The 12,743-nt window shown below is 52.2% G+C and overlaps 2 protein-coding genes and 2 long non-coding RNA genes across 7 annotated transcripts; 2 read left to right on the plus strand and 2 right to left on the minus strand.

The window, feature by feature from the left end:
- Positions 1–248: 248 nt before the first annotated feature.
- On the plus strand, positions 249–1,241 carry LOC310921599. The gene is made up of 3 exons (XR_014592173.1): positions 249–577; positions 836–1,145; positions 1,229–1,241. It is a non-coding gene; the product is annotated as an uncharacterized lncRNA (long non-coding RNA).
- Positions 1,242–1,248: 7 nt separating this feature from the next.
- ATAT1 (alpha tubulin acetyltransferase 1) lies at positions 1,249–8,612 on the minus strand. 4 transcript variants are annotated; one of them, XM_083881771.1, is made up of 10 exons: positions 8,590–8,612; positions 7,992–8,052; positions 7,112–7,198; positions 6,374–6,434; positions 5,456–5,569; positions 3,811–3,912; positions 3,141–3,186; positions 2,379–2,453; positions 1,804–1,948; positions 1,337–1,413 (listed from the first exon to the last, which is right to left on the minus strand). In XM_083881771.1, the coding sequence occupies exons 2-10, from the start codon at positions 8,015–8,017 to the stop codon at positions 1,389–1,391; spliced, it is 681 nt and encodes a 226-aa protein (XP_083737897.1). In that variant the 5' UTR covers positions 8,018–8,052; positions 8,590–8,612; the 3' UTR covers positions 1,337–1,388. The 4 variants fall into 4 exon arrangements, with proteins under 4 accessions (XP_083737895.1, XP_083737897.1, XP_083737894.1 ...); XM_083881768.1 differs by lacking the exon at positions 8,590–8,612 and adding an exon at positions 8,149–8,298 and having other exon boundaries at positions 7,112–7,194; XM_083881770.1 differs by lacking the exon at positions 8,590–8,612 and adding an exon at positions 8,149–8,282.
- Positions 8,613–8,899: 287 nt separating this feature from the next.
- Positions 8,900–12,091, minus strand: MRPS18B (mitochondrial ribosomal protein S18B). Its single transcript, XM_083881708.1, has 7 exons — positions 11,968–12,091; positions 11,477–11,576; positions 11,217–11,314; positions 10,410–10,478; positions 9,690–9,756; positions 9,241–9,300; positions 8,900–9,161 (listed from the first exon to the last, which is right to left on the minus strand). The coding sequence occupies exons 1-7, from the start codon at positions 12,043–12,045 to the stop codon at positions 8,923–8,925; spliced, it is 711 nt and encodes a 236-aa protein (XP_083737834.1). The 5' UTR covers positions 12,046–12,091; the 3' UTR covers positions 8,900–8,922.
- LOC310921545 lies at positions 9,311–10,148 on the plus strand. The gene is made up of 2 exons (XR_014592166.1): positions 9,311–9,626; positions 9,668–10,148. It is a non-coding gene; the product is annotated as an uncharacterized lncRNA (long non-coding RNA).
- Positions 12,092–12,743: the final 652 nt, after the last annotated feature.

A 12,743-nucleotide genomic window follows, 5' to 3' on the forward strand; every position in this document is an offset into this window, starting at 1 on the left:
AGCGCGGGAAGGTGACCCGGCACGCGCTGCGCACGCGCGGTGGCCGCGCGCCGTTCCCGCCCACCCGCCGTTTATTCATGAGGGAGGAGAGGGGCGGGACTTCGAGGTGAGGAGCCAATAGGAAGCGCGCTCCCACACTGGGAGGCGTGGCTATGACCACATATGGAATAAACGGGCCGGAAAGCCACGCCCGCACCCGGAAGAGCCGGATACAGAACTCGGAATCACCGATTTTTATTGAAATGTCCCCAAAAACAAGACGGGGAGGGGAAGGCGGAGCCCCCCCCGGGCCGGGCGGGGGGGGAGAGACACCCACAGGGCGGGGAGGTGGGGCCCGGTGGGGCGGGAACTGTCCCAGTGCGGTTATGGGGCGGGAACTGGTCCCAGTAAAGGCTTCCAGTGGGGCGGGAACTGGGTCCCAGTAGGGCAGGAACCAGTTCCCATTGGGGTTATGGGGTGAGAGTTGGTTCCCAGTGGGGTGGGAACTGGTTCCCAGTAGGGCTGTGGGGCAGGCACTGGTTTCCAGTGGGGTTATGGGGCAGGAACTGGTTCCCAGTTGAGTGGGAATTGGTTCCCAGTGAGGTTATGGGGTGAGCACTGGTTTCCAGTGAGGTTATGGGGCAGGAACTGGTTCCCAGTTGAGTCCAGTGGGGCAGGAACTGATTCCCAGTGAGGTTATGGGGTGAGAGTTGGTTCCCAGTAGGGCAGGAACTGGTTCCCAATGAGGTTATAGGGTGGGAACTGGTTCCCAGTTGGGTTATGGGGTGGAAACCAGTTCCCAGTAGGGCAGGAACTGGTTCCCAGTTGAGTCCAGCGGGGCAGGAACTGGTCCCAGTTGGGTTATGGGGTGGGCACAGGTTCCCAGTAGGGCAGGCACTGGTTCCCAGTTGGGTTATAGGGTGGGAACTGGTTCCCAGTGGGATTTATGGGGCAGGAACTGGTTCCCAGTTGGGTTATAGGGTGGGAACTGGTTCCCAGTGGGATTTATGGGGCAGGAACTGGTTTCCAGTGGGATTATGGGGCAGGAACTGGTTCCCAGTTGAGTCCATGGGATCCCCAGTCCCCCCAAAGTCCACCCAAAGTCCAGGTGGCCCCGTCCCCCCACGGCCCGGCCGGGGAGGGTCAGTGGCCACAGGGAAGGGTCAGTGGTCATAGGGGAGGCGTCAGTGGCCACAGGGGAGGGTCAGTGGCCACAGGGGAGGGTCAGTGGCCACAGGGAGAGGGTCAGTGGTCACAGGAGGGGTCAGTGGCCACAGGGGGGTCAGTGGTCACAGAGGAGGGTCAGTGGTCACAGGGGAGGCATCAGTGGTCATAGGAGGGGTCAGTGGCCATGAGTCAGTGGCCACAGTGGGGGGGTCACTGGCCACAGGGGGAGGGGCAGGGTGAGGTCAGCGGCCGACACGCCCCAAGGAGCTGTTGGGGGGATAAAACACCTCAATGTGAGCCTAAAACTGAGCCCAAAATTCATCCCAAAGCCAAACTCAAACCCATCCCAAGCCCAGCCCCATCACAAACACAGCCCAAACTAAACCCAAACCCATCCCAATCCCAAACCTAAACCAAACCCAAAACTGATCCCAAACCCATCCCAAACCCATCCCAAACCCCATCCCAACCTATCCCATCCCAAACCAAACCCAAACTGAGCCCAACCCCAAACATGGACCCAAAACTGAGCCCAAACTCATCCCAAACCCCACCCCAAACCCATCCCAAACCCTAAACCAAACCCAAAACTGATCCCAAACCCATCCCAACCCCACCCCAACCCCACCCCACCCCCATGCCGTCCCCTGGGCGTACCTGGCCCTCCGAGGGGGTGTCTCTGTCCCCGGGGGGGTCCCCGGGGGGGTGTCCCGGCGCAGCAGGAAGGGCCGGAGGCTGCCCCGGACGGGAGAGCCCCGCGACAGGTTAAAGGGCCAGGGGGGCTCCGCCTCCTCCCGCAGGACTGGGGGGGACAGGGCGGGGTCAGGACACGCCCGTGGACACACCCACTGACCACAGCCACTGACCACAGCCAGGGACAGGCCCACTGACCACACCCACTGACCACACACAGCTATTGGCCACAGCCAGGGACACACCCACTGACCACACCCACTGACCACAGCTATTGGCCACAGCCAGGGACACACCCACTGACCACACCCACTGACCACACACAGCTATTGGCCACACCCACTGACCACACCCACTGATTACACCCATGGACACACCCATTGACCACACCCACTGACCACAGCCCAAATGACCACACCCACTGACCACACCCACTGACCACACCCAGGGCATGCCCATAGCCACTGACCACGCCCCCTGACCACACCCATTGACCACACCCAGTGAAGCCCCGCCCCCGGCCCCGCCCCTGCACTCACAGTCGCGCTCTGTCAGCGAGTAGGGCTTGATGGGCTCCTCGGGGCGCGGCCGCGGGAACGGGCGTCGGGCAGGGGCTGGGGATCCAGAATTCAGCCCAGAATTCAGCTCAAAATCACCCAAATTCATCCCAAAATACACCTCAAATACACCTCAAAATACACCCCAAAATTCACCCAGTGAAATGCAGGAATTCACTCCAAAATCCAGCCCGAATCCACCCCAAATCTACCCAAAATCCATCCCAAATTCCGTCCTAAATTCACCCCAAATTCATCCCAAAATTCACCCCAAATCTACCCCAAATTAACTCCAAAATACACCCCAAATCTACACCAAAATTCACCTCAAATTCATCCTAAATCCACTCCAAAATCTACCCAAAATCCAAACCAGGATTCCCCAAAATTCACCCCAAATCCAAACCAGGATTCCCCAGAATTCATCCCAAAATTCACCCCAAATTCATCCAAATTCACCCCAAATTCATCCCAAAATTCACCCCAAATCCACCCCAAATCCAAACCAGGATTCCCCAAAATTCACCCCAAAATCCATCCCAAATTCACCCCAAAATTCACAAAAAAATCCAAACCAGAATCCCCCAAAATCCACCCAAAAATCCAAACCAGAATTCTCCAAAATCCAAACCAAAATTCCCCAAAATCCACCCAAAAATCCAAATCAGGATCCCCAAAAATTCTCCCAAAAATCCAAATCAAGATTTCCCCAAAAATTCACCCCAAAATTCCCCCCAAACTCACCAGTTCTGGTAGAGAAAAATCCCTCAAAAATGACAAAATTGTTCACCTGGAAAAAAAAAAAAAGAAGAAATTTAATTTAATTCTTAACTTAATTTCCTTAATTTGTATTTATGATAAAAATAAATACAAAATTAAAACTTATTTTTAATATTTGAGGTGATTTCACCTCAATCTGTGGCAAACGTTAAACGCGAAATAATTATTTTAAAATTAAGTATTGTTTTAAAATAAAATAATTAACTAAAATTAAATAATATTAATTTAAAATTAAATAATTAGTTTAATTTTAATAATTAATTAATATTAAATAATATTAATCTAAAATTAAATAATTAATTTAAAATTAAATATTTGATTAATATTAAATAATATTAATTTAAAAGTAAACAATTAATTTAAAATTAAATAATTAATTAATATTAAATAATATTATTTTAAAATTAAATAATCAATTTAAAATTAAATAATTAATTAATATTAAATAATATTGATTTAAAATTAAATAATCAATTTAAAGTTAAGTAATTAATTAACATTAAATAATGTTAATTTAAAATTAAATAATTAATTTAAAATTAGATATTTGATTTGCCGAAAAACCCGACGTTTAATACACAAAAAAAAAAACCTGATAAAATATAAAATATTTAAATTTTTTTTAATTTTTTACCTGTGGGATGAGATCACAGAGCCCGAAGTGTTTCCTGAGGAATCCCAGGAGTTTTTCTGAGGGTCTGTCCACGGCCAATTTCTCTGGCTGGACCCTTTCCCGCTGAAAATTCGGGAATTTTTGGGTCTCCATCAACCCCAAAATCCTCATTTTATCCTTAAAATTATCATTTTTCCCCTCAAAATCCCTTTTTTTCCCATAAAATTATCGTTTACTCCACCAAAATCTCTGGTTTTTTACCAAAAATCTCGTTTTTCTACCCCAAAATTCCCCGTTTTTTTCCCCCCAAAATCCTATTTTCCCCCTCAATGTTCCCATTTTTCTTCCCAAAAATGGCTTTTTTTCTCCCCAAAATCCCTTTTTTCCCAAAAAAATCCCATTTTCCCCCCAAAATCCCTGTTTTTCCTCCCCAAATCCCTGGTTTTTGTCCCAATATTCCCATTTTTCCCCCAAGTCCCCATTTTTTCTCTCAAAATTCTCATTTTTCCCCCCAAACCCTCATTTTTTTGTCCCAAACCCCCATTTTTTTTCCCAAAAAATCCCCATTTTTCCTCCCCAAAATTCCATTTTCCCCCCAAATCCCCATTTTTTCCCCAAAATCCCATTTTTTCTCTCCAAAATCCCCATTTTTTCCCCAAAATCCCACTTTTTTCTGCAAAATTCCATTTTTTTCCTCCCCAAGATCCCCATTTTCCCCAAAAAATCCCATTTTTCCCTCCCCAAAATCCCATTTTTTCTCCCCAATCCCCCATCTTTCTCCCCAAATCCCATTTTTCCTCCCAAAAATTCCATTTTCCTCCCCACACCCCCATTTTTTTTGTCCCAAAATTCCATTTCCCCCCAAAATTCCATTTTTCTCCCCAAAAATTCCCATTTTTCCCCCCAAAATCCCATTTTTCCTCCCCAAACCCCCATTTTTTTTGTCCCAAAATTCCATTTTCCCTCCCAAAATTCCATTTTTCTTCCCAAAATCCCAATTTTTTCCCCATTTTTCCCCCAAACACACATTTTTTTTCCAAACCTCCATTTTTCCCCCCCCAAAATCTCCATTTTTCCTCCCCAAATCCCCATTTTTCTCCTCCAAAAATCCCATTTTCCCCCCCCAAATCCCCATTTTTTTGTCCCAAATCCCCATTTTTTTGTCCCAAATCCCCATTTTTTACCCCAAACTCTCATTTTTTTGTCCCAAATTTTAATTTTTTTCCCCAAAATCCCATTTTTCCTCCTCAAAATTCCATTTTTTCCCCAAAAACCCCCATTTTTTCCCCAAAATCCCAGTTTTTTGTCCCAAACCCCATTTTTTACCCCAAACTCTCATTTTTCGCCCCCAAACCCCATTTTTTGCTCCAAACTCTCATTTTTTTGTCCCAAATTTTCATTTTTTGGCCCCAAAATTCCATTTTTTGCCCCAAACTCTCATTTTTTTTGCCCCAAACTCTCTCATTTTTTTGTCCCAAAATCCCAGTTTTTTGGCCCCCAAACCCTATCTTTTTACCCCAAATTCTCATTTTTTTTATCCCAAAATCCCATTTTTTCCCCCCAAATCCCAGTTTTTGTCCCAAATTCTCATTTTTTTGTCCCAAAATCCCATTTTTTTGTCCCAAAATCCCATTTTTTCCCCCAAAATCCCATTTTTCCCCCTGACCTGCAGCATCTCCCAGAAGAGGTCCCGGCCCAGCCCCCGGCGCTGTTGGGACTCGTGGATATAAAAATCCAGGACACAAAGAGGCTCCACCTCCACGTGGGAGCCCCCGCGGTCCTGGGGGGAAATAAATCCGATTTATTTGGGGAGAAAAAATAAGATTTGGGGAGAAAAAATAAAATTTGGGGGAAAAAATGGGGTTTGGGAAAAAAAATTGGGGAAAAAAATGGGATTTTGGGGGGGAAAAAATGGGATTTTTAGGGGGAAAATTGGGATTTTTAGGGGAAAAATGCGATTTTTAGGGGGAAAATTGGGATTTTTTGGGGGAAAAAATGGGATTTGGGGGAAAAATGGAAGAAAAAATGGGATTTTGGGGGGAAAAAAGGGGATTTTCCAGAGAAAAATGGGATTTTTGGAAAAAAATAAGATTTGGGGAGAAAAATGGGGTTTTGGGAAAAAAAATTGGGAGAAAAAAAAGGGATTTTGGGGGATAAAATGGAATTTTTAGGCGAAAATGGAGATTTTGGGAGGAAAAATGGGATTTTTTGGGAGAAAAAATGGGATTTGGGGGGGGAAATGGGGGAAAATTGGGGATTTTGGGAGGAAAAAATGGGGATTTGGGGAGAAAAACGGGATTTTGGGGATAAAAATGGGATTTTGATAAAAAACCGGGGATTGTGGGGAGAAAATTGGAATTTTGAGGAGGAAAAAAACGGAGATTTGGAGGAGAAAAAAATGGGGATTTTGGGGAGGAAAAATAGGAATTTTGGGGAGGAAAAAACGGAGATTTGGGGGAGAAAAAATAGGAATTTTGGGGAGGAAAAAAATGGGGATTTGGGGAGAAAAAAAATGGGGATTTTAGGGAGGAAAAATGTGAATTTTGAGGAGAAAAAAAGGGGAATTTTGGGATCAGGGACTCACCAGCAGGAAAAGTTTCTTGTAGCCCACCTTGAGGAAACCCAGCACGGAGCCTTTGGGGGACCTGGGGGGAAATTTGGGGGGTTCAGGGGGGTTTGGGGGAGAAAAAAGGGGAAGTTTGGGGGGAATTTGGGGGGTTTGAGGTGGATTTGGGGGGATTTCAGGGAATTTGGGATGGATTTGGGGGGATTTTGGGGGATCCTGGAGGGTCTCAAGGTCTGAGGGGGCTCTTAAAGGGGAATTTTGGGGGAATTTGAGGGGCCTGAGAGGGATTTTGGGGATAATTTGGGGATATTTTGGGCTCTCACCGGGTGTCTCTCAGGATTTTCAGCATGTGGGGTGTTTGGGGAGGGGTCTCATCATTATTTTGGGATATTTTGGGGTGATTTTAGGGATATTTTGGGGTTATTTTGAGGCTATTTTGGGGTGATTTTGAGCTCTCACCGGGTGTCTCTCAGGATGTACAGCACGGGGGGTGTTTGGGGAGGGGTTTCAGGATTATTTTGGGGATATTTTGGGATATTTTAGGCTCTCACCGCGTGTCCCTCATGACGTACAGCCCGTGGGGTGTTTGGGGAGGGGTTTCAGGATTGTTTTGAGGATATTTGTGGATATTTTGGGATATTTTGGCCTCTCACCGTGTGTCTCTCATGATGTACAGCACGTGGGGTGTTTGGGGAGGGGTTTCAGGGTTATTTTGGGGTTATTTTGGGGATATTTTGGGGTGTTTTGGGCTCTCACCGCGTGTCTCTCATGATGTACAGCACGTGTCTGTTACTCTCCATTCGGGCCGCGCTGGTCACGGGGGTGGAGAGACCCTGGGCCTGTCTGGGGGGACACGGGACCCCCATGACCCCCCAGGACCCTCTGGGACCCCCGAATTTCCCCCTGGGACCCCCAGTGACCCCCCCCGGACACTCTGGGACCCCTCAATTCACCCTGGGACCCCTCATTTCACCCCTGGGACCCCCCAGGACACTCTGTGACCCCTCATTCCACCCTGGGACCCACAATTTCCACCCTGGGACCCCAAATGACCTCCCCAGGACCCTTTGTGACCCCTCATTCCACTCCTGGGACCCCCCATGACACCCCCAGGACCCTCTGGGACCCCTCATTCCACCCTGGGACCCACAATTTCCACCCTGGGACCCCAAATGACCCCCCCAGGACCCTTTGTGACCCCTCATTCCACTCCTGGGACCCCCAATGACACCCCCAGGACCCTCTGAGACCCCCAAATTTCCCCCTGGGACCCCCAGTGACCCCCCAGGACCCTCTGGGACCCCTCATTCCACCCTGGGACCCCTCATTTCACCCCTGGGACCCCCCCAGGACCCTTTGTGACCCCTCATTCCACCCCTGGGACCCCCCAGGACCCCCTCAGGACCCTTTGTCACCCCTCATTTCTATCTGGGACCCCCAATGACCCCCCCAGGACACTCTGGGACCCCTCATTCCACCCTGGGACTCCCCAATTTCCCCCTGAGACCCCCCAGTTTCCCCCTGGGACCCCCCAATTTCCCCCCGGGACCCCCCTTTGTCCTCCCATTGTCCCCAACGACCCCTCCCTGACCCCCGGGACCCCTCCCCAGTAACCGCCCAGTGCCCCTCTCCCCACCTTGGCCGAGGCCTTGCCCAGCTCATCGATCACCGTCCTCAGCTGCTGCTCCAGCTCCTCCCTGCGCCAGGGGACACCGAGAGGAGCCACTGTCACCTCACTTTCCCATCACAAAAACCCCCAAAATCTCCCCAAAACCTCCGGGCCCGCCCGGTACCGTTTGACGGTGCCGCCGCCGCGCCCAGCGGGCCGAAGGTGTTGATCCACCACACAAAAGCGGTCGCCCAGCACCGGGGCCAGGTCGAAAGGGAACTCCATGATCGAGCCCCGGGCCCGGCCCGGCCCCGCCGCCGCCTCCGCCCGCCGGGCCCGGCCCGGCCGCCACAGCCACGGCCGCGCCCGGGCGGCAAAGAAACCACGCCCCCCGCGGGGAGGAACCAGCCAATCGCGGCTAAGCCCGCCAAGCGCTGGCCAATCAGAGTGCTCCCTTCGGCCGTCCTTAGCAACCGATTCCCGCCCTTAGAAACAGCCAGCCAATCGTTGGCGCTGCCACGCCCGTGTTTAGCAATTAAAGCCCGCCCTTAGCAACCGTCAGCCAATCGCTGGTGGCGATTTGACAGCTCTATGCAGTTGAGTCCCGCCCATAGCGATCGCTCACCAATGGCAGCCGCCCTCAGCGATCCGATCCCGCCCATAGCAACCGCCGCCGAATCTCTTCCGCTGTCAGGAATCAAGCCACGCCCCTTTGAGCCGCTCGTCCAATAATTTCTGCTCTCCTGGGCTAAACTCCACCCCTGACACCTGCTCGGCCAATCACTGCCGTCCCTTTTCCCGCCCTTAGCAACCAAGCCACGCCCCCCTTAGCAACCTGCTTTTCGCGCCACCGCAAAGCATTGTGGGATATACTCCCCCTCAGCACGCCGCCATTTTGAAACCTGGCCGCCATCCCTGAGAAGGAAAAACGACAATTTTTGGACGATTTAGAACCGTTTTATTTCCCCGACGGGCTTGGGGGGGTATCGGGGTAATTCTCCTTGAGGAATCCCTGGTAAAGGCGGCGCATTCGCTCCACCTCGGCGGCGGGAGGCTGCTGCCACTCGTACCAGGGGTACCAAGGCTGGCCCGGCGCCCTCAGGGCAGGAGCCGGGGGAGTTTTCCCCACGGCCGCGTGTTGGTTGGAGAAATCCTCCTCGGGGATCGGCACAAAAGGGACGTGGAGCCACAGGAGACCTGGGGAGGGGAGGATTTAGGGGTTTGGGGGGCGCCCCGGGGGGTTGGGGGTCAATAAAAACCCCAACTGGGGGCTCACCGTGGTCCTGGGCCTGGGCGATGGCCTGAGACAGGAGCTTGTGCTGCTTCATGCAGATCCCTGAGGGGAAAGGACAGGGAGAGGTGAGTGAGGGCACTAAGGGGACACCAAGGTCACAAAGGTGACCCCAGGGACATCAACGTGGCACCAAAGTGACCCCAAGGGCACAAAGGTGACCCTGAGGGCACCAAGGTGACCCCAAGGTGACCCCAAGGGCATAAAGGTGACCCCAAGGACACCAAGATGACCCCAAGGACACAAAGGTGACCCTGAGGGCATCAAGGTGACCCCAAGGACATCAAGGTGACCCCAAAATTACCCCAAGGACACAAAGGTGACTCCAAAGGCACCAAGGTGACCCCCAAGGTGACTCCAAAGGCACCAAGGTGACCCCCAGGGACACAAAGGTGACCCCAAGGGCACCAAGGTGACCCTCAGGTGTCCCTCACCTGTGTGGATGGGGTGGAAAATGACTCCGGAGTGGGGACAAATGAACTGGTCCAGCAGTTTGACATTCTGGAGGGAAAAAGCACCAAAAAAAGAGATGAAATGGGTAAAATAAGAGGAAAAAATGAGGTTAAAAAGTGATTAAATGGGTAAAAAAGGTGGAAAAGGGAATGGAAAATAGGTTAAAAAAGACAAAATGGGGTAAAAATAGAAGGAAAAGGGGGTGAAAAATGAGGTTAAAAAGGGGGTGGGAAATGGGTAAAAACAGATAAAATGGATTTAAAAAACAAGAAAAAGGAAGTAGGAATAGGAGAGAAAGATAAAGAACAAGGAAAAGAGAAGAAGAGCAAAGAAAAAGTGGTAACAACCAGTAAAATAGGGTAGTAAATATGCAAAAATTACGGAAATTACATAAAAAGAAAGAAAAGAAAAGAATAAAAAAGAGGAAAAAAGCAGAAGAAGAGCGCAAGAGATTAAAAGAGGGAGAAAAAAAGATGAAAAAGGAAAAGGATGAAGAAAAAATAGGGAGAAAGAAGAAAAAGGATTTAAAAAACCAAAAAGGGGGTAAAACCCAAGAAAAATTAAATTAAAAACCATTAAAAACAGGAAAATTACCAGAAAAAAAACAAATAAAAAAGAAGGAAAAGGAATAAAAATAAGAGAAAATGGGATAAGAAGAAAAAGCAAGAATGGGGGACCCCCAAATTTCCCCCCAAACTCACCCGAAAATCCACGAGCAGGTTCCGGTCCCGGCAGATGGGGCAGGGGTTCCCCACAGGCTTCCCCCGGCGCTGGGGGATCCCAGTGAGTCCCAGTAACGCCCAAACATCCCCCCAGTGAGTCCCAGTGCCTCCCAGTGCCTCCCAGTAACCCCCAAAACATCCCCCCAGTCACTGCCAGTAACCCCCAGTGCCTCCCAGTAACCCCCAGGGCCTCCCAGTAACCCCCAAAACATCCCCCCAGTCACTCCCAGTATCCCCAAGTGCTTCTCAGTCACCCCCTGTGCCTCCCAGTAACCCCCAGGGCCTCCCAGTGACCCCCAAAATGTCCCCCCAGTAACCCCAAAAATGTCCCCCCAGTCACTCCCAGTAACCCCTAAAACGTCCCAGTGCCTCTCAGTAACCTACAAAATATCCCAGTGCCTCCCAGTACCCCCCAGTACCCTCCCAGTACCCTCCCAGTACCCTCCCAGTCCCTCCCAGTGCCCTCCCAATGTCTCCCAGTACCCTCCCAGTGCCTCCCAGTGCCTCCCAGTAACCCCCAACATATCCCAGTGCCTCCCAGTGCCCTCCCAGTACCCCCTTGTATCCTCCCAGTCCCCTCCCAGTACTCCCCAGTACCATCCCAGTGCCTCCCCAATGCCTCCCAGTACCCTCCAGTGCCCTCCCAGTGCCCCCCAGTGCCTCCCAGTACCCTCCAGTGCCCTCCCAGTCCATCCCAGTGCCCTCCCAGTGTCCCCCAGTCCATCCCAGTGCCTCCCAGTCCCTCCCCAGACCCCTCCCAGTGCTCCCAGTCCCCCCAGTTCTCACCAGACAAGCCCTGCGGGTTCTCTGGGGGGGCACGGAGCCCTTGTGGTTGCGGCGGTAGCGAAACCACACGGGATTGTCACCGTAGGTGGCCCTGTACTCTGGGTTGGGGACATTTGGGGTTATTGAGGGGTTATTTGGGGACGTTTGGGTTATTGAGGGGTTGGGGACATTTGGGGACATTTGGGGTTATTGACGGGTTATTTGGGGACCCCCTAAAAAACCCTCCTGGACATTCCCCAAATTTTCTCCTCCGCACAAACCTTCACTCTCCAGGTACTCCCAGGGCCGGTCCAGATACGGGGAGGGGGCGGGCGGGGGGTCCTTGGGGGTCTCTTGGGTGCTGCAGAGTCGGGGGAGGTCCTGAGGAGGGTTATGACGTCATAATTGTGATCAGAGTGATGACATCACACACTGGGGACCCTCCCCTTCTTTCCTTCTGATCGCTTAACCCACCGGACTGATGTCACAGCGGTGACGTCACTCTGGTAGTTCTAAACCAGCCCCGCAGCGCGATGTGACGTCACCTCAATGCGGACAATGACGTATTGCCCGGCCAAGCCACGCCCCCTCACCCAACCCGCGCGCCCCCTAGCGGAAGGAAAAAACCCGCCCACCGCCGAGCAATGACGTCACTGGCCCCGCCCGCCGCACGTGGCGCGCGCTGCCCTTTCCCCTTCTCCCCCACCTTCCCCCTCACGTCCCCACCAAGGGCAATTCCCGGTTCCTCCTCCCGCCGCTCCTCCCGCCGCACCTGAGCCCAGCGCGCCCTCCTCACGCCGCCTCCTCCTCCCGCCGCCCTCAGCGCCGCCGCCGCCCAGGCCAGCGCCATCTTCCCGCCTCTCCCTCAGGCCCCGCCCCGCGCCGCTCCCTCACGCGTGGGCGGGGCGCCGCCATCTTGTCTTACCGGCCACACCTTCCCGCCCTTTAATGACAGGTGCGCATGCGCATCGCTCCTCCCCCCGCTCTCCCCGAATTAAAACTGCGCCACACGGCGCGCGGACAATGGCGGGCGGAGGCCGCGCGTGCGCAGTGAGCGCACCGCGCAGGCGCCGTTTGGCGGCCAAACCGCCCGAGGGAGCGTGGCCGGCGCGAGCCGGGGGGCGTGGCCAAGCGCGGGGCGTGGCCCGGTATAAAAACCAGCGCCCGGCGGAGCCGCCGCCATTCTGAGGGCTGGTGGAGGTGAGTAAGGAGCTGCGCTGGGCCGGGGCCTTTTCGGGCGGGGAAAAGGGGCGCGGGGAGGGGATTTTCCCCTCTTTTTTGGCTTTGGGGGGGGCTCTTAAAACGCCAACCATCGTTTATTTGAGGAAAAATGCGGCTTTGCCCGTCCCAAAGCCCCTCCGGAGTCGCCGCCGCCCTCATGTCTCCTCAGAGCTGAGCCCCCCCCACCCTTTCAAGGGCGTTTCCTCGTTTTTTTTTTTTCCTTTTTCCCCACTGTAAAACTCTAAAATTCTCCCCGGGGATAACAGCTTCTAATCGTTTCGTGTCTTTTCTTCTTCGCTTCTAATTTCTTTTTTTTTTCAATTTTTT

Source organism: Zosterops lateralis (assembly GCF_965231275.1).
Source record: "Zosterops lateralis genome assembly, chromosome: 35".
Classification (NCBI taxonomy): domain Eukaryota; kingdom Metazoa; phylum Chordata; class Aves; order Passeriformes; family Zosteropidae; genus Zosterops; species Zosterops lateralis.